We start from the raw sequence: 20,008 nt of genomic DNA, 5'->3' as shown, positions 1-20,008 counted from the left end.
CAGTTCCAATTTTAGATTAATTTTGACCCACTCGGTCACACTTACAAAGGGATTTTTTCGTTTGTTGGAAAGAATTTTATTTATTCAGCTGCATCAATGTTGTTGTTGTTGTTGTTGTTGTCTTCAGTCCAGAGACTGGTATGATGCAACTCTCCACATTACTCTATCCAGTGCAAGCTTCTTCATCTCCCAGTACCTACTGCAACCTACATCCTTCTGAATCTGTTTAGCGTATTCATCTCTTGGTCTCCCTCTACAATTTTTAACCTCCATGTTGCCCTCCAATACTAAATTGGTGATCCCTTTATGCCTCAGAATATGGCCTACCAACCGATCCCTTCTTCTAGTCAAGCTCTTCTCTCCAATTCTATTCAATACCTCTTCATTAGATATGTGATCTACCCATCTAATCTTCAGCATTCTTCTGTAGCACCACATTTCGAAAGCTTCAATTCTCTTCTTGTCTAAACTATTTATCATCCACATTTCACTTCCATACATGGCTACACTCCATACAAATACTTTCAGAAACGACTTCCTGACACTTAAATCTATACTCGATGTTAACAAATTTCCCTTCTTCAGAAACGCTTTCCTTGCCATTGCCAGTCTACATTTTATATCCTCTCTACTTCGACCATCATCAGCTATTTTGCTCCCCAAATAGCAAAACTCATTTACTACTTTCAGCGTCTCATTTCCTAATCTAACACCCTCAGCATTGCCGATTTAATTTGACTACATTCCATTATCCTCGTTTCGTTCATCTTATATCCTCCTTTCACGACACTGTCCATTCCGTTCAACTGCTCATCCATGTCCCTTGCTGTCTGACAGAATTACAAAGTCGTCCGCAAACATCAACGTTTTTATTTCTTCTCCATGCATTTTAACTCCTACTCCAAATGTGTCTTTTGTTTCCTTTACTACTTGCTCAATATACAGATTGAATAACATCAGGGATAGGCTACAACCCTGCCTCACTCCCTTCCCAACCACTGCTTCCCTTTCATGCCCCTTGAGTTGTGTAACTGCCATCTGGTTTCTGTACAAATTGTAAATAGCCTTTCGCTCCCCGTATTTTATCCCTGCCACCTTCAGAATTTGAAACAGAGTATTCCAGTCAACATTGTCAAAAGCTTTCTCTAAGTCTACAAATGCTAGAAACGTAGGTTTGCCTTTCCTTAATCTATCTTCTAAGATAAGTCGTAGGGTCAGTATTGCCTCATGTATTCCAACATTTCTATGGAATCCAACCTGATCTTCCCCAAGGTTGGCTTCTACCAGTTTTTCCATTTGGCTGTACAGAATTCGTGTTAGTATTTTGCAGCCGTGGCTTGTTAAACTGATACTTCGGTAATTTTCACATTGTCAACACCTGCTTTCTTTGGGATTGGAATTCTTCTTGAACTCTGAAGGTATTTCACCTGTCTCGTACATCTTGCTCACTAGATGGTAGAGTTCTGTTAGGCCTGGCTCTCCCAAGGCCGTCAGTAGTTCTAATGGAATGTTGTCTACTTCCGGGGCCTTGTTTCGACTCAGGTCTTTCAGTGCTCTGTCAAACTCTTCACATAGTATCATATCTCCTATTTCATCTTCATCTACATTCTCTTCCATTTCTGTAATATTGTCCTCAAGAACATCGGCCTTTTATAGACCCTCTATATACTCCTTCAACCTTTCTGCTTTCCCTTCTTTCCTTAGAACTGGTTTTCCATCTGAGCTCTTGATATTCATGCAACTGGTTCTCTTTTCTGCAAAGCTCTCTTTAATCTTCCTGTAGGCAGTATCTATCTTACACCTAGTGAGATAAGCCTCAACATCCTTACATTTGTCCTCTAGCCATCCCTGCTTAGCCATTTTGCACTTCCTGTCAGTCTCATTTTTAAGATGTTTGTATTCCTTTCTGCCTGCTCCATTTACTGCATTTTTATATTTTCACTTTTCTTCAATTAGATTCAGCATCTCTTCTGTTACCCAAGGATTTCTATTAGCCCTCGTCTTTTTACCGACTTGGTTCTCTGCTACCTTCACTATTTCATCTCTCGAAGCTATCCATTTTTCTTCTACTGTATTTCTTTCCCCCATTCCTGTCAATCGTTCCCTAATGATCTCCCTGAAGCTCTCTACAACATCTGGTTCTTTCAGTTTATCCAGGTCCCATCTCCTTAAATTCCCACCTTTTTTCAGTTTTAATCTACCATTCATAGCCAACAGATCGTGGTCACAGTCCACATCTGCCACTGGAAATGTCTTAAAATTTAAAACCTGGTTCCTGAATCTCTGTTTTACAATTATATAATCTATCTGAGACCTTCCAGTATCTCCAGACTTCTTCCATGTATACAACCTTCTTTTATGAGTCTTGAACCAAGTGTTAGCTATGATTAAGTTATGCTCTGTGCGGGTCCCTAGCCACTCAGGGATCTGTGGCAATGAACAAGCCGATAGATTGGATAGGATGAGGGCGACAACTCCATTTATTGGATCGGAACCTGTCTTGACAATCACCAAGGCTATGATAAAATTAGAACTAGGAACTGGCTTAGGAAACAGCACGTAAGATATTGGAACCAGGTCCATAAACAAAAACATGGTAAGGTGATGATGCCTAAGCCATGTTTTAAAAGAAGCTCTGTAATCCTGGGATTGAACAGAAAAGAGATCGAACTCATGACTGGACTGATGACTGGCCATGGGAACTTCAAAAAACACCTACCGTATTTACTCGAATCTAAACCGCACTGTTTTCCCGGTTTTTGTAATCCAAAAAACCGCCTGCGGCTTAGAATCGAGTGCAAAGTAAGCGGAAGTTCTGAAAAATGTTGGTAGGTGCCGCCACAACTAACATCTGCCATCGAATATATATAGTGCTACACATGCATGCTTTGCAGGCACAAAGATAAATACTGGCGCCAAAACCTCTGCGTCAGTAAATAAATTTAAAAAAAACGTGGAAGACGAGCTTTTTTCTCCACCCCGAGTTTCGACCACTGCATTTTCATACGTTATCCAACGAAGTAAATATATATTCCGTATTGTTCATCTTCGAATGTAGCAGCATTTCAATGTACTACGAAAATCTGACTGGCAAGACTGTTTGGGATGTTTGTCAGTATGGCCAACTCTACATTCTGAATTTTTTCCTATCTGTGAGAAGAGATGGTTGCTAATAGGAACTTTTATGAATTGTGAATCACATGCACTATTCTCTTCATCATAAGAATAATATGAATATAAACATTTTGCCATTTATTCTTTCGTGTTTGCCGATATCTCATTTAAATCCTGTCTGCCTAATAAACTACGAAACTAGAGTGAGACAACAGTAAACGCGGAAGAATATACGTATCATGTCATTTTTATATTTGTATTATTCTTATGCCTAATAGTGATACAGTCAGAAATGAAGCACGGCAATTGACTAGATTTTTAAATCTAATATGACTAATTTCTGTGCAGAATGTAATGTACTAAAGAGGCGTCTGCAATGATTTTCAAACGGAGAAAAATGTTCACTACACCCTTGTTCAGAACATCTATCATACGCAGTGTATTATTTGGTTCTTGTAGATCATTATCAAAGAAAGCAGCAGTGTAAGTAACAACTAATAGCAGTCTCTTGCCATTGTTTTGCTAATGAGTCGATTCCTCTCTTTTTTTTCATTGTTAGCTGCGGTTGCGTGCACAAAAGCAAGTCATGCCACGAGCGGCGACAGGTCATAAACACTCATTATCAGAATGCGACAAATAATGCATGACACAGTACAATAATGCATTTTCAGCTTAGAGTGACGTAAACACCTATAACAAAGAGAACGGCACGTATCAGATCAAAGAAAAATAAGCAATCTATTCAAACCAGACAAAGCATGTGAAAAAGCAAGGGTAACCATATAAATACAGACGGAGTGCCTGACGCATAGCAATGGCTACCTGGTAAAGCTTAACTGCTTAGCTTACGACTCGGACCAGACTAATGTAGCTGTACCGTCATTCATTCGACCAAAATTGTGTCTCATATTACAATGGACCAACTTTGTTTCGATTTGGAGGTGCGGCCTAAAACTTTTCTTTCCCCTTGAATTTCGAGTCTCAAATTTCAGGTGCGGCTTAGATTCGAGAAAATTTTTTTTCCTTGATTTCGAGTCTCATTTCTCAGGTGCGGCTTAGATTCGAGTGCGGCTTAGATTCGAGTAAATACGGTACACACAATGAGTATAATGGAAGAGGACCCTAAATATAGGATCTGTGATGAGGGTGAAGAAACTACATCACACCTAATATTTGAATGCATGGCATTGGAGAGTAAAAGATACAGAATCTTCGGGACGACTAGACCTGAAGAAATTGTGTCTAACAAAAAACTGGTAGAGGGACTCCTTGCACTATTTAAGGGCACTGGTTGGCTTTACTAGATACACAGGGAGCGATACCACGCAATAAAACTAGTTTCGGTGCGGACAGTGGCTGGTTAGACCTAAGCTGTTTTAGCTCTCCTGTTAAAATCAATCAACCAAATGCTCTGTGCAAAGTTCTACCAGGCGGCTTCCACTTTTATTCCTTACGCCCATTCCATATTCACCTACTACGTTTCCTTCTCTTCCTTTACCTACTATCGAGTTCCAATGACACCTGACTATTAGATTTTCGTCTCCCTTCACTATATGAATAATTTCTTTTATCTCATCATACATTTCATCAATCTCCACAGTAGTACAAGCTTATATGCCAACTAGCTCCGAAATCAATGTTATCCTCTTCAAAATATGCCCCTTTACAAACTATATGCATATGCTAGTGTTTTTTCCAATCTCCAGAACACTTCTGTAACTTTTATATTTGAGAGATCTTCTAGCTCTCTGAGCAATGCATTTTTAATCTTATATATACTTCAGTTTTTTAAGATTTTATTTATCTGAGAAAACAAAAATGTCTTGTGTGGGTCATGTCTGAAGAATTTGGAGTTGTGTTGCCACAAATCCAGGCATTTTTTGCATATTGCTCCATGCAGAAGACACTGAAATAGTAGCTAGTACTCCTTATAAGTGATCTGATGTTGTAGCAAGAACTCGAGGTGTACTAAAAAATATATAAATAAAATAAAAAAATAATGAGCATTTACTTCAGATTAGGCAGCACTTGTCCAGATTTTTTCAGCTCTAGAATGGTTCCACTGTAATGACGGAGCCTTAATTTCGACATCATATCCGCAGACCCGTGTTTCATTGCTTGTTATAACAAGTTTCAGTAGTGCTACATCATTACCGATTTCAGCTAGCTACGCGTGAGCAACCTGAATTTGCTACTGGTTTTATTCAAAAAACGACAATTTTGGAACATATTTTTCTGTTACACATATAATAGCCAAAACATTTGAAAAAATTCATGGAATGAGCCAAATTATATACTAACACCATCAGTGACTTCTCCGGTTGTGATTTAGTGAATGCTGATAATTGTTTATTTCACTTTTTTCACGATTTAATTGGTCATTGGAATGCTGGAGTGTCCAGGGCATTTGTTGTCTTCAACATCTTCACAGGCTTCTTCAAAATGTTAATATCACTTGTAAATACTCGTTTTACTCGAAGCAGACCCACAAACAGCAACATTTATAAAATTTTGCTGCACTTTATTCTGTTCCATATCAAAATTTAATACAAATTCTTTGATAAAATAAATAATCGCTGATACTACCAACACATGTAACATTTTTGACAGCTGACAACAGACTAAATAAATGATCTTGCTAACACTGTACCGACACTTTTCAAACATGTTTTCCAACACAACAACAATGAAAATCATGCAATTGTATTAATACAACAGGTAAAATTGCAAAATTCTGCTGTTTTCTGAACACACCAGATATTATTGCAAAATTGTACTTTTTGAACACACTTGATGTTATCTAATTTGTTTCATTGCTCACCATTTTAATGACATATTATTATCGAATTTCTTCATCAAACAGTTGAAAACATCAGGCTGGAATATCAACAGTATACTGCTACTTAACTGTAAATATGAAATATTACATTGCAGACAAGCACAAATAAAAGGCACTTACACATCAGCTTTCGGCCACAGCCTTCGTCAGCAAAGGAAACACGCACGGACACACACAGTTATTCACACAAGTAAGCGCGCGCGCGCGCACACACACACACACACACACACACACACACACACACACACACACACACACACACACACATTGCCGCCATCTCCAGCACGTCAGACCGGGCCGAGCTGCTGGAGGTTGTTGTCATGTGCGAGCTGGCTTGTGTGAATGAACATTTGTGCGTGTTTCCTTTTTAATGAAGGCTGTGGCTGAAAGCTGATGAGTAAATTTCTTTGCCAGTGTGTTTGATCCCCCCCCCCCCCCTTTTCCTAAATTCCCCACACCACTACTCTTACTGTCTTCCACTTCTTTCAGTCTTCTTATTCATCCTTGACAAATTTTTGTGTGTGTGTGTGTGTGTGTGTGTGTGTGTGTGTGTGTGTGTGTGTGTGTGTTGAGAGGATGAAGGGAGAAGGCATTGTAGTGTGACTTATCACTTTGGTGAAGTAATGTGCTGCACAAGTATCTACTGAACCAATAAACGATGATTGCCACTATAAAATGTTTATTTTTGTAATGAATTAATGTAACCTACTGTTTGGATGGATGCAGAGCATCTGCAAGCTGTGGCAATGATAGACGTCTTACCACATTTGTGGTACCTGCCGGACGGACAGTTTTTTCTGTACCGTTGAGTTCTGCCTCCGAGATCCAGCGGAATAACAGCCGTGACAAAGCCTATGACATCACGGACACAAAAGAAAAGCTGTTACCTTGATATGCAGTTGAAATCTGCTATCTTACTATTTCTGGACGAAGTCTGTATCAGTGTGTTTGTGATGTTCTGAATAATGAACCAACTTTGTTATGCACGATACTTGTAAATGAGAGTGTAATATACGATTCTTTGTTTATGAGAAGCAATGTATTTATTTCAAGAATTAGATGTTGGAATGTACTTGTTAACTTTCAGCAGTAACTGAAGCAGTTTGAGAAACAAGCGTGACCAGAAGATATTGATGAGTCAGAAGAAATAATAAAATGGGCAAGATTGAATAACAGGAAGTCGTAGCTCCCGAGCAAATTTTACATCGGCGCACAATATCACAATACATAAGCAGCAGAACATCACAGCATGAAAATGAGATGTTCTTGCGAGGTCACCAGACCTACTCGTTGTTCTCAATTTTGTCAAAAATTGTGGGACGTGTTGGGCTTTGCCAGAAATGAAAGTGACAGAAGTGGAAGCTCCAGATGGTCAGGCTTCCAGAAAAAAGTTTGGCCGATGTCGGGTGAGGCACGAGCCGATTATGTTAGCATAGTTCCGGGAGAGCTTTTGGGGCTACAGAAAGAATACAGAATGGTAATTTGAGGGCCACAATTTTGAGACCCTATACAGAAACTATTTTTTGTTCTGATTTTCAATTTTTATGCAAATAAACTGGAAAACATGTTCAATACATTGTATTTATCAAAATTTTCATAAACAAAATGAAAAGAAAAGGCAAAGGAATATTTGTGATTGCAAATAAATCTCCAGCAAGGGATTGTAAAGCACGCACGAGAATGCCATATACAAAATTACGTACTTTTACTATTTTACAGCTGACGATTTATGAGTGCCGGGTCGATATATGTCATAGAAAACTGGAAGTAGCTGCTGACGGCTGCTCGAATGTCAAAATGAAAATAATTAAATACAAAGTCCTCTGTGCTTTAATTACAATACCTTCTCGGCTAGTCATTTGCCGAGTCCTTGTAGATTCTGTAAGTACAAATCTTTCTTAGAAATTTATTTGCAATCACAAATTTTCCATTGCCTTTCTGTTTCATACCTTTTATGTAAAGTATTAATAAATACAACATATTGAGCATCATTTGCAGTGTAAGTCATCCAAATATTGACGATAAAAAAGAAAAAGGTTCCCGCATATGGACTCGACCTAATAACTATTGGTTTACTGTTCTGTACTTTTTATGCTGCACGAACTGCCACCGGTGAACTGTGCTAATATACATAGCTCGTGTCTCACCCGCTCTTTACAAAAAATGCTATTTTCTCTGAGATTCAGTCTCTCTGGTGGTCACGCTTCTGCCACTTTCATTTCTGGCCGAGCACCACATATATCATAAATTTGGCCAAAATCAGTGGTGACGAGCAGGCACAGTCTCTCTGTCAGATACACACAATTGCACTCTCAGTGGTGGCAGCAGCGGCAGCGGTGATATTACCACTCGTTAGCCTATCGAACACTTTGTATAAGTGACTAAAAAAAGGCACCACAAAATGAACACATAGGTTAATTAACCTAATATTTACTCACATCCCCCTGCTCCATGTAGAGTGGATCGTAGTGGATCCCATCAAAGACTAGGAAAACGCGTTGAGGATAGTGGCGATCTTCACCAAAACGGTTGACGATGGCATTCAGTGTGTCGACGACGGCAATCTCAATGCCGTAGAAGTGAGACAGCACGGAGAGCTCGATGGCACCGCCCCAGGAGTCGGGCCGCAATATCCAGTCACAGTAGGCTCGCGGAGGCTTCCCCAGGATGGCTTCGGAGTACGAATCCCCATCATTAATGACCTCTTCTGCAATTATCTGCCGCATGTATGAAGCACAGGTGGGATCCACTTTGCCTGGAATACAGTAAATTTCAGTTTTTGTTGAGATATGGCAAAGAAGGAGCAGTAGGGGGATGCCGTCGAGGCATACTCGACACACACCCATCCCCAAATGTTAGCGTTTTAGCACTTCTAAAACTTATCCGTGATTAACAAATTAATTGAAAAGTCTTGTATTGAGGTTGGGTACAAAACAAGAGTGCCTGAAACCGACAGTGTACTTCTTTGCAAGAAAGATGGACGATAGGAGTGATGGCCAAAGTATTTCACACATGACCTCATTTTCTAAAATTTTTGAGAAAATGGTGTACTATAGAAAAGTGCTCCATCTTTGTATTAATAACATAATAGCTCAACTGATAATATTGTCTATACATTCGCCTATCAGATTCTACAAGTATAAAATAACAAAGAGAAACACCAGTCAGTATTTTCCACGATCTATCTGAGGTGTTAGTTTTTGTAATAAAATGTGATTTGCACAAACAGAGTTTTTTTGGAATCAACAGTACAGCTGTTGACATTCACTCATGACATAATTAATAAAACTATTGCTGAAAGTTGGACTACACAATTAATGAGGAGTAGATAAGAATTTTTTTTTTCTAACTAGGGGAAAATGAATGGTGTTACACAGTGTTAAATATTCAGTACTCTGTTCTTACAGTATGTTCAAAATCTACTATTTAATATAGACTGGCAGAATTTGTTCTACATTGCTCGAGGCTTTCCCAATGGACTAGATGTAGATATGATTCTCGGACAGGATTTCAGATGTCATGAAATTTCCACAGCGTCATCCTACATTTTGCCCCAGGACGACATCTACAACCACTCTGCCAGGAAAACCTTAGGAGCAGATCGTGAAACAAGTGAATAAGTTTGATAAACTTCAGAATGAGAAGACTGTTGGTTGGTTGGTTTAAAAGAGGGGGAAAGGGACCAAACTACAAGGTCATCAGTCGCTTGTTCCGAAGGAAACAATGCCACAAGGGTGAGAATAAGCCAATGAGATTTACAACACAAAACAGAATGAAAGGAAAAACCACAAACAACGACTCAAGGGCAACACACACTTAAACGGACAAAAGGGGGCAAGAAAACCACAAAGATGCAAAAAACAGGTAGAAGAGGTTAAAACAAGAAAGCAGGTTACCATGGCTGGCTGACCATGAGGATAAAAAGGAAAAGCCAGCCACTCTGCAACAAATTAAAACCTCCACTCTGAAACTAGGGTGGAGGACACACAGGGACAACGGACATGTGCTAAAACTTTGAACAAATATAAAACTCACCCTCACGAATGAAACATAAAACTAAAGCTGCTGTTGAGGCACTGTCGCCCAACACCAAAGGTAGGGTGCTGGGGAAGTTACAAGTCCACCGCAGAACGGCTAAAAGTGGGCAATCTAGCGAGAGATGGATGACCGTCATTCGTGAGCCACAACATCACTGAGGTGTGTCCTCGTGGCAGAGGAAGTGATCACGTGTCAGCCACATACGGCCGATGCGGAGCCGACAGACAACCACAGAGTCCCTACATGAGGTGCGCACAGAGGTCTTCCATACATTCGTAGTTTCCTTAATGGCACACAGCTTGTTGTGTGTACTGAAGTTATGCCATTCCGACTCCCAAAGCCAGAAAACCTTGCGGCGTAATACCGAACGCAGGTCAGTTTCAGAGAAGCCGAGCTCCATAACCTGTTTCCGCGTAGCCCGTTTGGTCAGCCTGTCGGCAAGTTCGTTGCCTGGGATTCTGCCATGACCTGGGGTCCAGGCTAACACCACTGAATGACTGGACCATTCCAGGGCATACACGGACTCCTGGATGGACGCTACCAAAGGATGGTGAGGGCAGCACTGGTCAATAGCTTGTAGGCTGCTCAAGGAATGAGTAAATAGGAGAAACGACTCGCCGGCGCACGAGTGGACATGCTCAAGAGCACGAGATACGGCCGTCAGCTCTGCAGTGAAAACACTGCAGCCGTCTAGTAAGGAGTGCTGTCCTATATGTCCTCCACGAACATAGGCAAAGCCGACGTGACCGTCAGCTATCGAGCCATCGCTGTAAACCACTTCGTAGCCCTGGTACGTGTCGAGAATCGAGAGGAAGTGACAGCGGAGAGTCCCAGGGTTAACTGAGTCCTCAGGGCCATATGAAAGGTCCGGGCGAAGCCACAGAATAGGTGTACACAATGGAGGTGTTCGTGAATGAACCTCGAGTATAGGTGGTAAAGGCAAGGACTCCAATTCGGAGAGAAGGGATAGCACACGAACTGACGTGGGCCGCCGATGAGGGAGACGAACTGCCGTAGGCAGGAAAAGGAGACGGTAATTTGTATGCGCAGGAGACCTACAAATGTATGCAACGTAATTCGAGAGCAATTGCGCATGCCTAGCCTGCAACGGAGGGACTCCGGCCTCCACCAGGACGCTGGTCACCAGACTCACCCTAACAGCTCCTGTCGCTAGGCGAATGCCACAGTGGTGCACTGTGTCAGGTAAACACAACGCTGAGGGTGCCGCTGAACCGTAAACCACACTACCGTAGTCAAGGCGGGATTGAACAAAGGCTCTGTAGAGCTGCACCAGCGTAGAGCAATCTGCACCCCAGTTGGTGTAACTCAGGCAACGGAGGGCACTGAGGTGCTGAAAGCACTTCCGCTTAAGCTGACGAAGGTGAGGAAGCCGAGTCAATCGGACGGTGAAAACGAGTCCTAAGAATTGATATGTCTCCACTATAGTGAGTGGATTGTCATTAAGGTAAAGTTGTGGTTCCGGATGAACGGTATGATGCTGACAGAAGTGCGTAACGTATAACTTTGTGGCCAAAAATTGGCAAACTGTGGGCTAGAGCCCACGACTGCACCTTATGGATTGCTCCCTGTAGGTGCCGCTCAGCAACACCAGTAATGGAGGAGCAGTACGAAATGCAGGCGTACAGAGAAGGTGAGACAGCTGCTGCTAGACTATTAATGGCCACTAAAAATAGAGATACACTCCATACGGAGCACTGTGGGCTCCCATTCTCCTGGATATGGGAGGAACTATGGGAGGCACCAACTCGGACACGGAAAGTACGGAACGACATGAAATTTTGAATAAAAATCAGGAGCAGGCCTCGGAGACCCGACTCGTGTAATGTGGCAAGGATATGATGTCACCAGGTCATTCATACACTTTTCGTAAATCAAAAACGATGGCACCAACTGGTTGCCATCTGGAAAAGGCTGTTCAGATGGCAGACTCAAGACACACAAAATTATCAGTGGTAGAGTGACCCTGGCAGAAGCCGCCCTGACATGGAGCCTGTAGGCCACGTGACTCCAGGATCCAATCCAAGCACCGACACACCATACGTTCCAGAAGCTTATAAAGAATGTTGGTGAGGTTGATGGGCCAATAGCTATCCACATCAAGCGGGTTTTTACCAGGTTTAAGCACCGGAATGCTGGTGCTCTCCCACCATTGCGATGGAAAGATGCCATCGCACCAGATCCGGTTGAAGATGACGAGATGATGCTTGTAGTCAGATGAGAGATGATTAATCATCTGACTGTGGATCTGGCTCAGGAGCTGTGTCGGGTCAATGTGCAAGGACACTGAGGAGCTCCCATTCTGTAAATGGGGCATTACAGGGTTCACTGTGGCGTGTAGCGAACGAGAGGACATTCCCATCCATCCGCCGTTTGAGGGTGTGAAAGGCTGGGGGGTAGTTCGATGCAGAGACTCAAGCACAGCGCTCAGCAAAGTGTTTGCGTCAGTAGATAACACACCTTTATGTTAATGCCAGGGACACCTGTTGGGGTCTGGTACCCAAAAAGATGTCTGATCTTCATTCAGACTTGGGAAGGTGACATATGGTCGAGACGTACGGGATGTGACGAACATCAACAGTCTCAACATGTGATGCTGTGAAGTACATCGGGAAGGCATATGGCCGAACTTCCAGCACTTAAAGCACTGCAGGGGAGGCATATATGGATTGACATCAAAGCGGTAGACCGTCACCTCGACCTTCTCGGGTAAGGTGTCACTCTCAAAGGCCAAAATGAAGGCACCGGTGGCAACACGATTATCCCTCGGACCCCGATGGATACGCCGCACGAAATGAACACCTCGCCGCTCTAAACTGGTGAGCAGCTCGTCGTCAGACTGCAAAAGAAGATCCCTGTGGAAGATATGAGATGGAATCCAAAATTCTCGGGACTGGTGCTGCCATCTGGAAAGTAGGAGTAGATCTTAGAACCACTAGGTGACGAGAGCTGCGTATCTGATGAGTCAGTGTACGGAGTGGCATTCAGCTGGGAGGACGTGTCGCGTGTCTGCAGTGATTTCTGTAATACTCTGTGTTTGGTGTGTGGCGATTTTTCGATGGATCCGTGAACAGAACAGCACGTGTGTATCAAATTCTGTGCGAATCTCGAGAAAAGCGCTATGGAGAACTGGTTTTATGGTTATGACCCAGAGACATAGCAACAGTGATCCCAGTGGAAGAGCCCAGGCTCTCCAAGACCCAAAATGCGAGACAGGTGAAGACCAAAGTGAAGAGCATTATCATCGTTTTCGTTGATACCAAGCGAATTGTGCACCAAGACATTTTGTGACGTGTGGCAACGACAGCGCGAACTTTGGCGTAAAGAGAACTGGCTGCTACATCACGACAAGGCGTCCTGTCACATGTCCCTGGCCACCAGGACCTTTTTGGCAAAAAACAACATGGCGGTTGTACCCCACCCACCGTGCTCGCCAGATCTGGCACCTTGCGACTTCGCACTATTCCCAAAACTGAAACTCAGGTTGAAAGACCGTCGGTTTTACACTCTAGAGAGGATTCGAGAAGCATCGTTGATGGGAACTACTTCGAGGGTGACGGTGACCATTAGTCCAAAGGTAAGGTTTTCAACACATGGCAGCACCACTCATGAAAATTTTGGACAGCACCTCGCAATACCCAGGACCAAATTTAAGCTCTTATGTGGCACGATGGAAGCAGAAACATCCCTCAACTTGTTACAAGCGAGTAAAGTCCGAGACTGGGCAGAGGATGCCGTTTTTATCAAGGCTGACCCAGATCGCATTTTGGACAAGCCCTCCACCTCCTCAAACTTGTCATCTAAATGCTCTACAAAAAACTGTCGCTTCATCAAAACAAAGCAGTCTCCATCAGTTCTCGTACATAGGGGGTACTGTGGTGAATAAGGTTCACTGCCATCCTTAGCCTGGCGTTCCTCCCACAGTGCGGGCAGGGAGGGGAATGATTTTGGGTCGTACTTTCCTGCATTGTACTGAGACTCGGAATGCTTAGAGACTGCTGGTGTTTGATCACCAGCAAGTGATGACGTGGTACGCTTCGTCGCGCGTCATCCACCCTGATGACACCAACTCCGACCAGGGGTGCTCCCCACGAGCGTGGTGCCACCCAGCTGCAGCAAAGTCTCGATGCCCCAGGATGACGGGCACCTACTCCACGGCATACGTGGGAAGTTAACGGCACAGGCACCGGCAGAGCGATCCCTGTGTTGTCAGGGCGCTACAGCCGACAGGGTACGTGGCAGCCCCACCACAACGGACTGGCTACTGTGCGGGATACGAGGTGCAAAGAAGACCACGATCACCGTCGGCGCAAAAAGCGACACTGCACAGTGCACGGTGGAAAATGCACCCAGGAAGGCATCCTCGCCCAAGAGGTGGAGAATGAGCTGGACTGCAGTGCAACGACAAGAAAGTGGGCTAAAGATCTCTAGGCACGGTGGACAAAATGCACCGTGTAAGGCACCCTTCCCCAATGGGCTCGCTCTCTGGGAAAATTTTGAAAAATGGAGGTCAAACCCTACAGGGGACCACCACATAAAGTACGAAACATGTGAAACTCCTTTTAGTCGCCTCTTACGATAGGCAGGAATACCTCAGGCCATTCTAATCCCCAGACCCGCGGGGGGGGAGAATAAGAAGAGTGTACTGCCGTGTTTACTTATCTTTGCAAAGGTTACACACTTTATAAAATCTGCAACCTCCAAGAGTATTAAAATTGTGCTGACCGTGCACTGGTGAGAGAGATAATTCACCGCACTCGGTGGTAATAGGACTTTACATCCGGCATCTACTGGTGCTTCATCTGGAGATTTCATCATGACTATCAGGAGATTCCCGGCTGTGTGTTATAGCGCTACTTGGGCATTTTGAGACAAAGTGACAACATGGCATGAGAAATCACTATTGAGACTTTTTTCCACAAGAAGATAAGTTAGAAGGCAAACCTCTGCCCGGTGAGGCAGTTTCGGTCTCGGAGAAGGGACTTAACTTCGCACCCATCCTGAGGACACCACCCATTCTGGTTATTACTACCTCTCACGAATACGGAATCCTGTGATGCTGTCGAGGAAATCGGGCAGCAGACTCGCTACGCTCCGACACGGGGACCGGCGCCCACAAATAATACCTAGACGACAGAGAGGTTTGCCCTTCAATCTCTATGTCGGGATCAAAATATTGTAATGTTACTGGCAGATAAAAGTATCACAATTTTCCTCTCCGGACCAATGTCCTTAAGCAAGATGAAGCAGTTATCGGACGACTCTGCATATTGCCTTCAATGAGCACCCCACAACCAAAATTTAATGAAGAACTTCGGAGCTTTTCGAGAACAGCACAACTTCTAAAGCTGTGGCCAAGAGGCTACGTGCAAAGATACCAAACTATACAAATTGTCTAGGATTCATAAGGATATTGTGTCTCAACCAACAGTAATATTGGGGTGTCAACATACAACTCTGCTAAATGCCTAGAAGCATAACTGAGTCCTTTAGTAGGAAAATGTGAGTACCAAATTTGCAACTCAGAAGATTTCGTCAACCGGCTCAAGAACTTGCAATTTGCACAATCGTATATTCTCGTTAATTTTTACACAGTTATAATTTTCACTGGAGTGCCTTTTTGAGAATTACTGTCACTGGCAGAAGCTGGAAGTGGAGCTTGTCAATTTGTTTAAGGACCGGCTCATCTCAACTTACTTTTTATTCAACGAGCAAAGCTTTAAACCGACTGATGGTGTCGCAATGGGTAGTCCATTGTCACCCATTGCAGCCACTCTTTTTATGGAAGATTCTGAGGAGAGAGCACTCCAGTCGGTGGAGTTGAAACATTCACACTTTCGTAATCTGGCCCCGCGGCACTGCAACACTGGATTCATTTTTGCAACACCTGTATTCTGTTCAGTTGAAAATCAAGTTTATGATGGAGATAAAAAAATTGTGAACTACCATTCCTGGTCACGATTGTGTGGAGAAAAAGAGGACGGTACTTTGGGTCATGCTGTGTACCGTACCTCCACATAAGGACTTACATTCACAGACCACCAGCGGGCACCATCCTGCACAATGAAGTGGCACGCTTACCACGTTGGTCAACAGAGCACAAGCCATATCGTATTCAGACAGCTTATCTGATGAGCTATGCCACAAATATTCCAAACGAGATTCACTGTGGCTTACAACCGGCATATGTTAGACAAAGAGGAGCTGGAAGAAAGTGAAGAATAAAAGAATGGTTGTCTCGCCATACATTGGCGCTGTTTCTCCTAAAATAGGAAGATTACAAAAGAAACAAATGTTAAACATCTCTCCCATCCACCAACAAAACTTAGGGCTCTTTTAGTTTCAGTGAAAGAATTTTAGGTTAAATCGTGTGACCACCTTCTCTTCGGCGTGAAACCACACTGGTGCTACGCAACATCAAATGGTGTGCACGTGTCAGTCTCTCTACCAATAGATGCACCACCGCACCCGCAGTTATGTGGTGCCACTTTATGTGTAAGGCAAAGGTAGACGCACTTACCAGATTTCATGTGAATGAGCCTCACAATACAATCCTTTAAGTGTTGCTCCCATTGGGATAAGGAGGACACGATTACATTAATAACAGCAAGAACAGAGCCGTTTGTTCATTTTAGCAGCACTCCATATTTATAAATGGAACAGGAAGAAGCCCTAATAACTGGAACAATGGGAAGAACTTTCCACCATGCGCTTTACAGTGGTTTTCAGAGTGCGGATGTAGATATTTACTGGTATAACAACCAACCTACTGTCTATCAGAATGAACAGCCACTGCCAAACTGTGGCCGACAACAGGGTTGATCACTCAGTGGCACAACATGCAGCCGAGAACAATCGCAGCTGAGCACAATGCGCAAGAATTCCATTTCTGCTTCACAATCCCAGCCCTCTGGACCCATCCCTCCACCACCACCACCTTCTCTGAACTATCCAGATGGAAGTTATCCTTACAACACATCCTTTATACCCATAACCCTCCTAGCATCAATCTTCATGAACCCACTGTCCCCACACTCTCACACTGTCACAGTTTCCCTTCCTCTGTCCTGTCACCTCCTCCCAATCCATGTCATATCCATTGTGCACCACACCACACTAACTCATATACCCATACATCACATGTCTGCCCCAGACACATACCACCCATCCGTCCCGCTTCCCTAGCCAGCAAACCTGCTGCCACCTTTGGAGCCACTACCACCCCACCTGACGCAAACCAATCTACCTGCTGAAATGCATACCTGGCTAGCATTTTGTTCCCAGCTGACACAACGTCTGGGCACAGATTGTGTGTGTGTGTGTGTGTGTGTGTGTGTGTGTTTTTTTTTTTTTGTGGTTTTAGGGCGCACAACTTCAATGGTCATTAGCGCCCAGACTACGTTAGGAATGCACCGCGAGGCACAAGTTTAAAACAGCAACTAAAAGGGAAAACACGATAAAAGACAGATTGACAGGCATAGGATTAAAAAAACAGCATAATCAAATGTCCTTAGACAGGTTTGTCAAGTTGATAAAACGAAGAACGCGAGCAGCTGCTCCTGGGTCATCCGCTAAAATGGCATCTAGAGTACATGGCAGGCCAAGATCAAGACGCAGTGTATTAAAATCCGGACAGGACGTTAAAATGTGGCGGACCGTCAGCAAGTGCCCACACGGGCAGAACGGCGCCAGCGCAGCCGTCAGCAGATGGCGGTGGCCGAACCGGCAGTGTCCGATTCGTAAGCGGGCCGAAACGACCTCCTCCCGCCGAGAAGGGCATGAGGACGACGTCCGAGCCGCGGGAAGAGGTTTCGAGGCCCGAAGTTCATTTGCAGTAAGTGTAGACCAATCGGCATGCCACATCGATAAAATGCGCTGACAAATGACCCTACTAAAATCAGACGAAGGCACACAACGAGAAGCTGTCCGAGGCTGAAGGACCGCAGCCCTGGCCGCGGCATCTGCAGCTTCGTTCTCAGGGATACCAACACGGCCAGGAACACACATAAAAGTAACTGGAGAACTGTTGTCCGCCAGCTGCTGAAGAGAGCGTCGGATCCGGTGCACGAAAGGGTGAACCGGATACGGATCACTGAGACTCTGGAGTGCGCTCAGGGAATCGAAGCAGATGACATAAGCAGAATGTCGGTGGCGGCAGATGTAAAGAACAGCCTGATAGAGGGCGAAGAGCTCAGCTGTGAAGACCGAACAATGGCCATGAAGCCGGTATTTGAAACTGTGTGTCCCGACAATAAAAGAACACCCGACCCCGTCATTGGTCTTAGAGCCATCTGTATAAATGAAGGTCATATTAATGAACTTCGAACGAAGTTCGACAAAACGGGAGTGGTATACCGAACCGGGGGTAACCTCCTTTGGGAGCGAGCTGAGGTCAAAGTGAACGCGAACCTGAGCCTGGAGCCAAGGTGGCGTGTGGCTCTCGCCCGCCCTCCAATAGGTGTCGTAAGCCTTCTCCAAATCAAAGAACACAGCTGCGGTCGGGCGCTTCCGCAAGAAGTTATTGGTAATGAAGGTCAACAAGGTAACCAGATGGTCAAAAGCAGAGCGGCGCCTACGAAATCCACTTTGTACATTGGTAAGTAGGCGTCGAGATTCAAACAGCCAAACCAAACGAGAGTTAACCATTCGCTCCATCACCCTACAGACACAGCTGGTAAGCGAGGTGGGTCGATAACTGGAAGGCAAGTGCTTGTCCTTCCCCGGCTTAGTAATCGGTACAATAGACTCGCGCCAGCATGCGGGAACATGTCCCTCAATCCAGATGCGATTATAAGTACGAAGAAGGAAACCTTTACCCGCAGGAGAAAGGTTCTTCAGCATCTGAATATGAATAGAATCAGGCCCTGGAGCGGAGGACTGTGACCGGGCAAGTGCATTTTCGAGTTCCCGCATGGTGAATGGGGCATTATAACTTTCACGATTCGAGGAGCGGAAGTTAGGTGGCCTAGCCTCCTCTGCCTGTTTTCGGGGGAGGAAGGCAGGGTGGTAATGAGTGGAGCTCGAAACCTCTGCGAAAAAGCGGCCGAAGGCATTGGAGACATCCTCACGGGCCACAAGGACGTCATTCGCGACCGTCAACCCAGAAACTGGTGAGTGGACCTTAGTGCCAGATAGCCGGCGCAGGCTACCCCAGACAACAGAAGAAGGAGTAAAACTGTTCAAGGTGCTTGTGAAAGCAGCCCAGCTGGCTTTCTTGCTTTCTTTAATAATACGATGACACTGCGCACGTAATCGTTTATAATTGATACAATTCGCCACTGTAGGGTGGTGTTTAAAGGTGCGTAAAGCACGTCGACGAGCACGCAAAGCGTCTCTACATGCTGCAGTACACCAGGGGACCGGTACGCGACGTGGAGAAGAAGTAGTGTAAGGGATGGAATATTCAGCAGCAGTGAGAATGACTTCCGTGAGGTGTGCGACCTGACTATCGCAGCTTGTGAAGATTTGATCCTGAAAGATCGCCCTGGAAGAGAAGAGCACCCAGTCTGCTTTGGAGATGTTCCAACTAGTTCAGCACGGAGAGGGGGTATGATGCAGGAGATGGATAACACACGGGAAGTGGTTGCTCGAATATGTATCAGAAAGTGCATACCACTCAAACCGGCGTGCAAGTTGGGTAGTACATATAGAGAGGTCTAAATGGGAATAAGTGTGAGATGTGTCCGAAAGAAAAGTAGGGGCGCCAGTGTTGAGGCAGACAAGATTGATCTGGTTGAAAAGGTCTGCTAACAGGGAGCCCCTCGGGCAGGATGCTGAAGAGCCCCAAAGGGGATGGTGGGCATTGAAGTCTCCAGTTAACAAAAATGGTGCAGGGAGCTGAGCAATAATTTGCACCATGTCTGCCCTGGTAACGGCAGATGACGATGGAGTGTAAACGGTACAAATGGAAAATGTAAAAGTGGGGAGAGTAATGTGGATGGCAACTGCCTGCAGGCCGGTGTGCAACGTGATGGGATCGTAGTAAATATCATCCCGGAC

The 20,008-nt window shown here is 44.5% G+C and overlaps 1 protein-coding gene across 1 annotated transcript in view; it reads right to left on the bottom strand.

Moving 5' to 3' along the window:
• The window catches only part of LOC126428263 (ubiquitin thioesterase OTU1), a 47,331-nt gene that overhangs the window by 20,265 nt on the left and 7,058 nt on the right, over positions 1-20,008 (bottom strand). Inside the window, exon 2 of the mRNA XM_050090180.1 lies at positions 8,392-8,708. Within this exon, the coding sequence (XP_049946137.1) occupies positions 8,392-8,708 (317 nt within the window). The remainder of the gene's footprint in view (positions 1-8,391; positions 8,709-20,008) is intronic.

This window comes from Schistocerca serialis, chromosome 12 (assembly GCF_023864345.2).
Source record: "Schistocerca serialis cubense isolate TAMUIC-IGC-003099 chromosome 12, iqSchSeri2.2, whole genome shotgun sequence".
NCBI lineage: Eukaryota > Metazoa > Arthropoda > Insecta > Orthoptera > Acrididae > Schistocerca > Schistocerca serialis.
The sequence above is the reverse complement of the archived record's forward strand: the minus strand, read 5'-3'. Positions and strand labels throughout refer to the sequence as shown.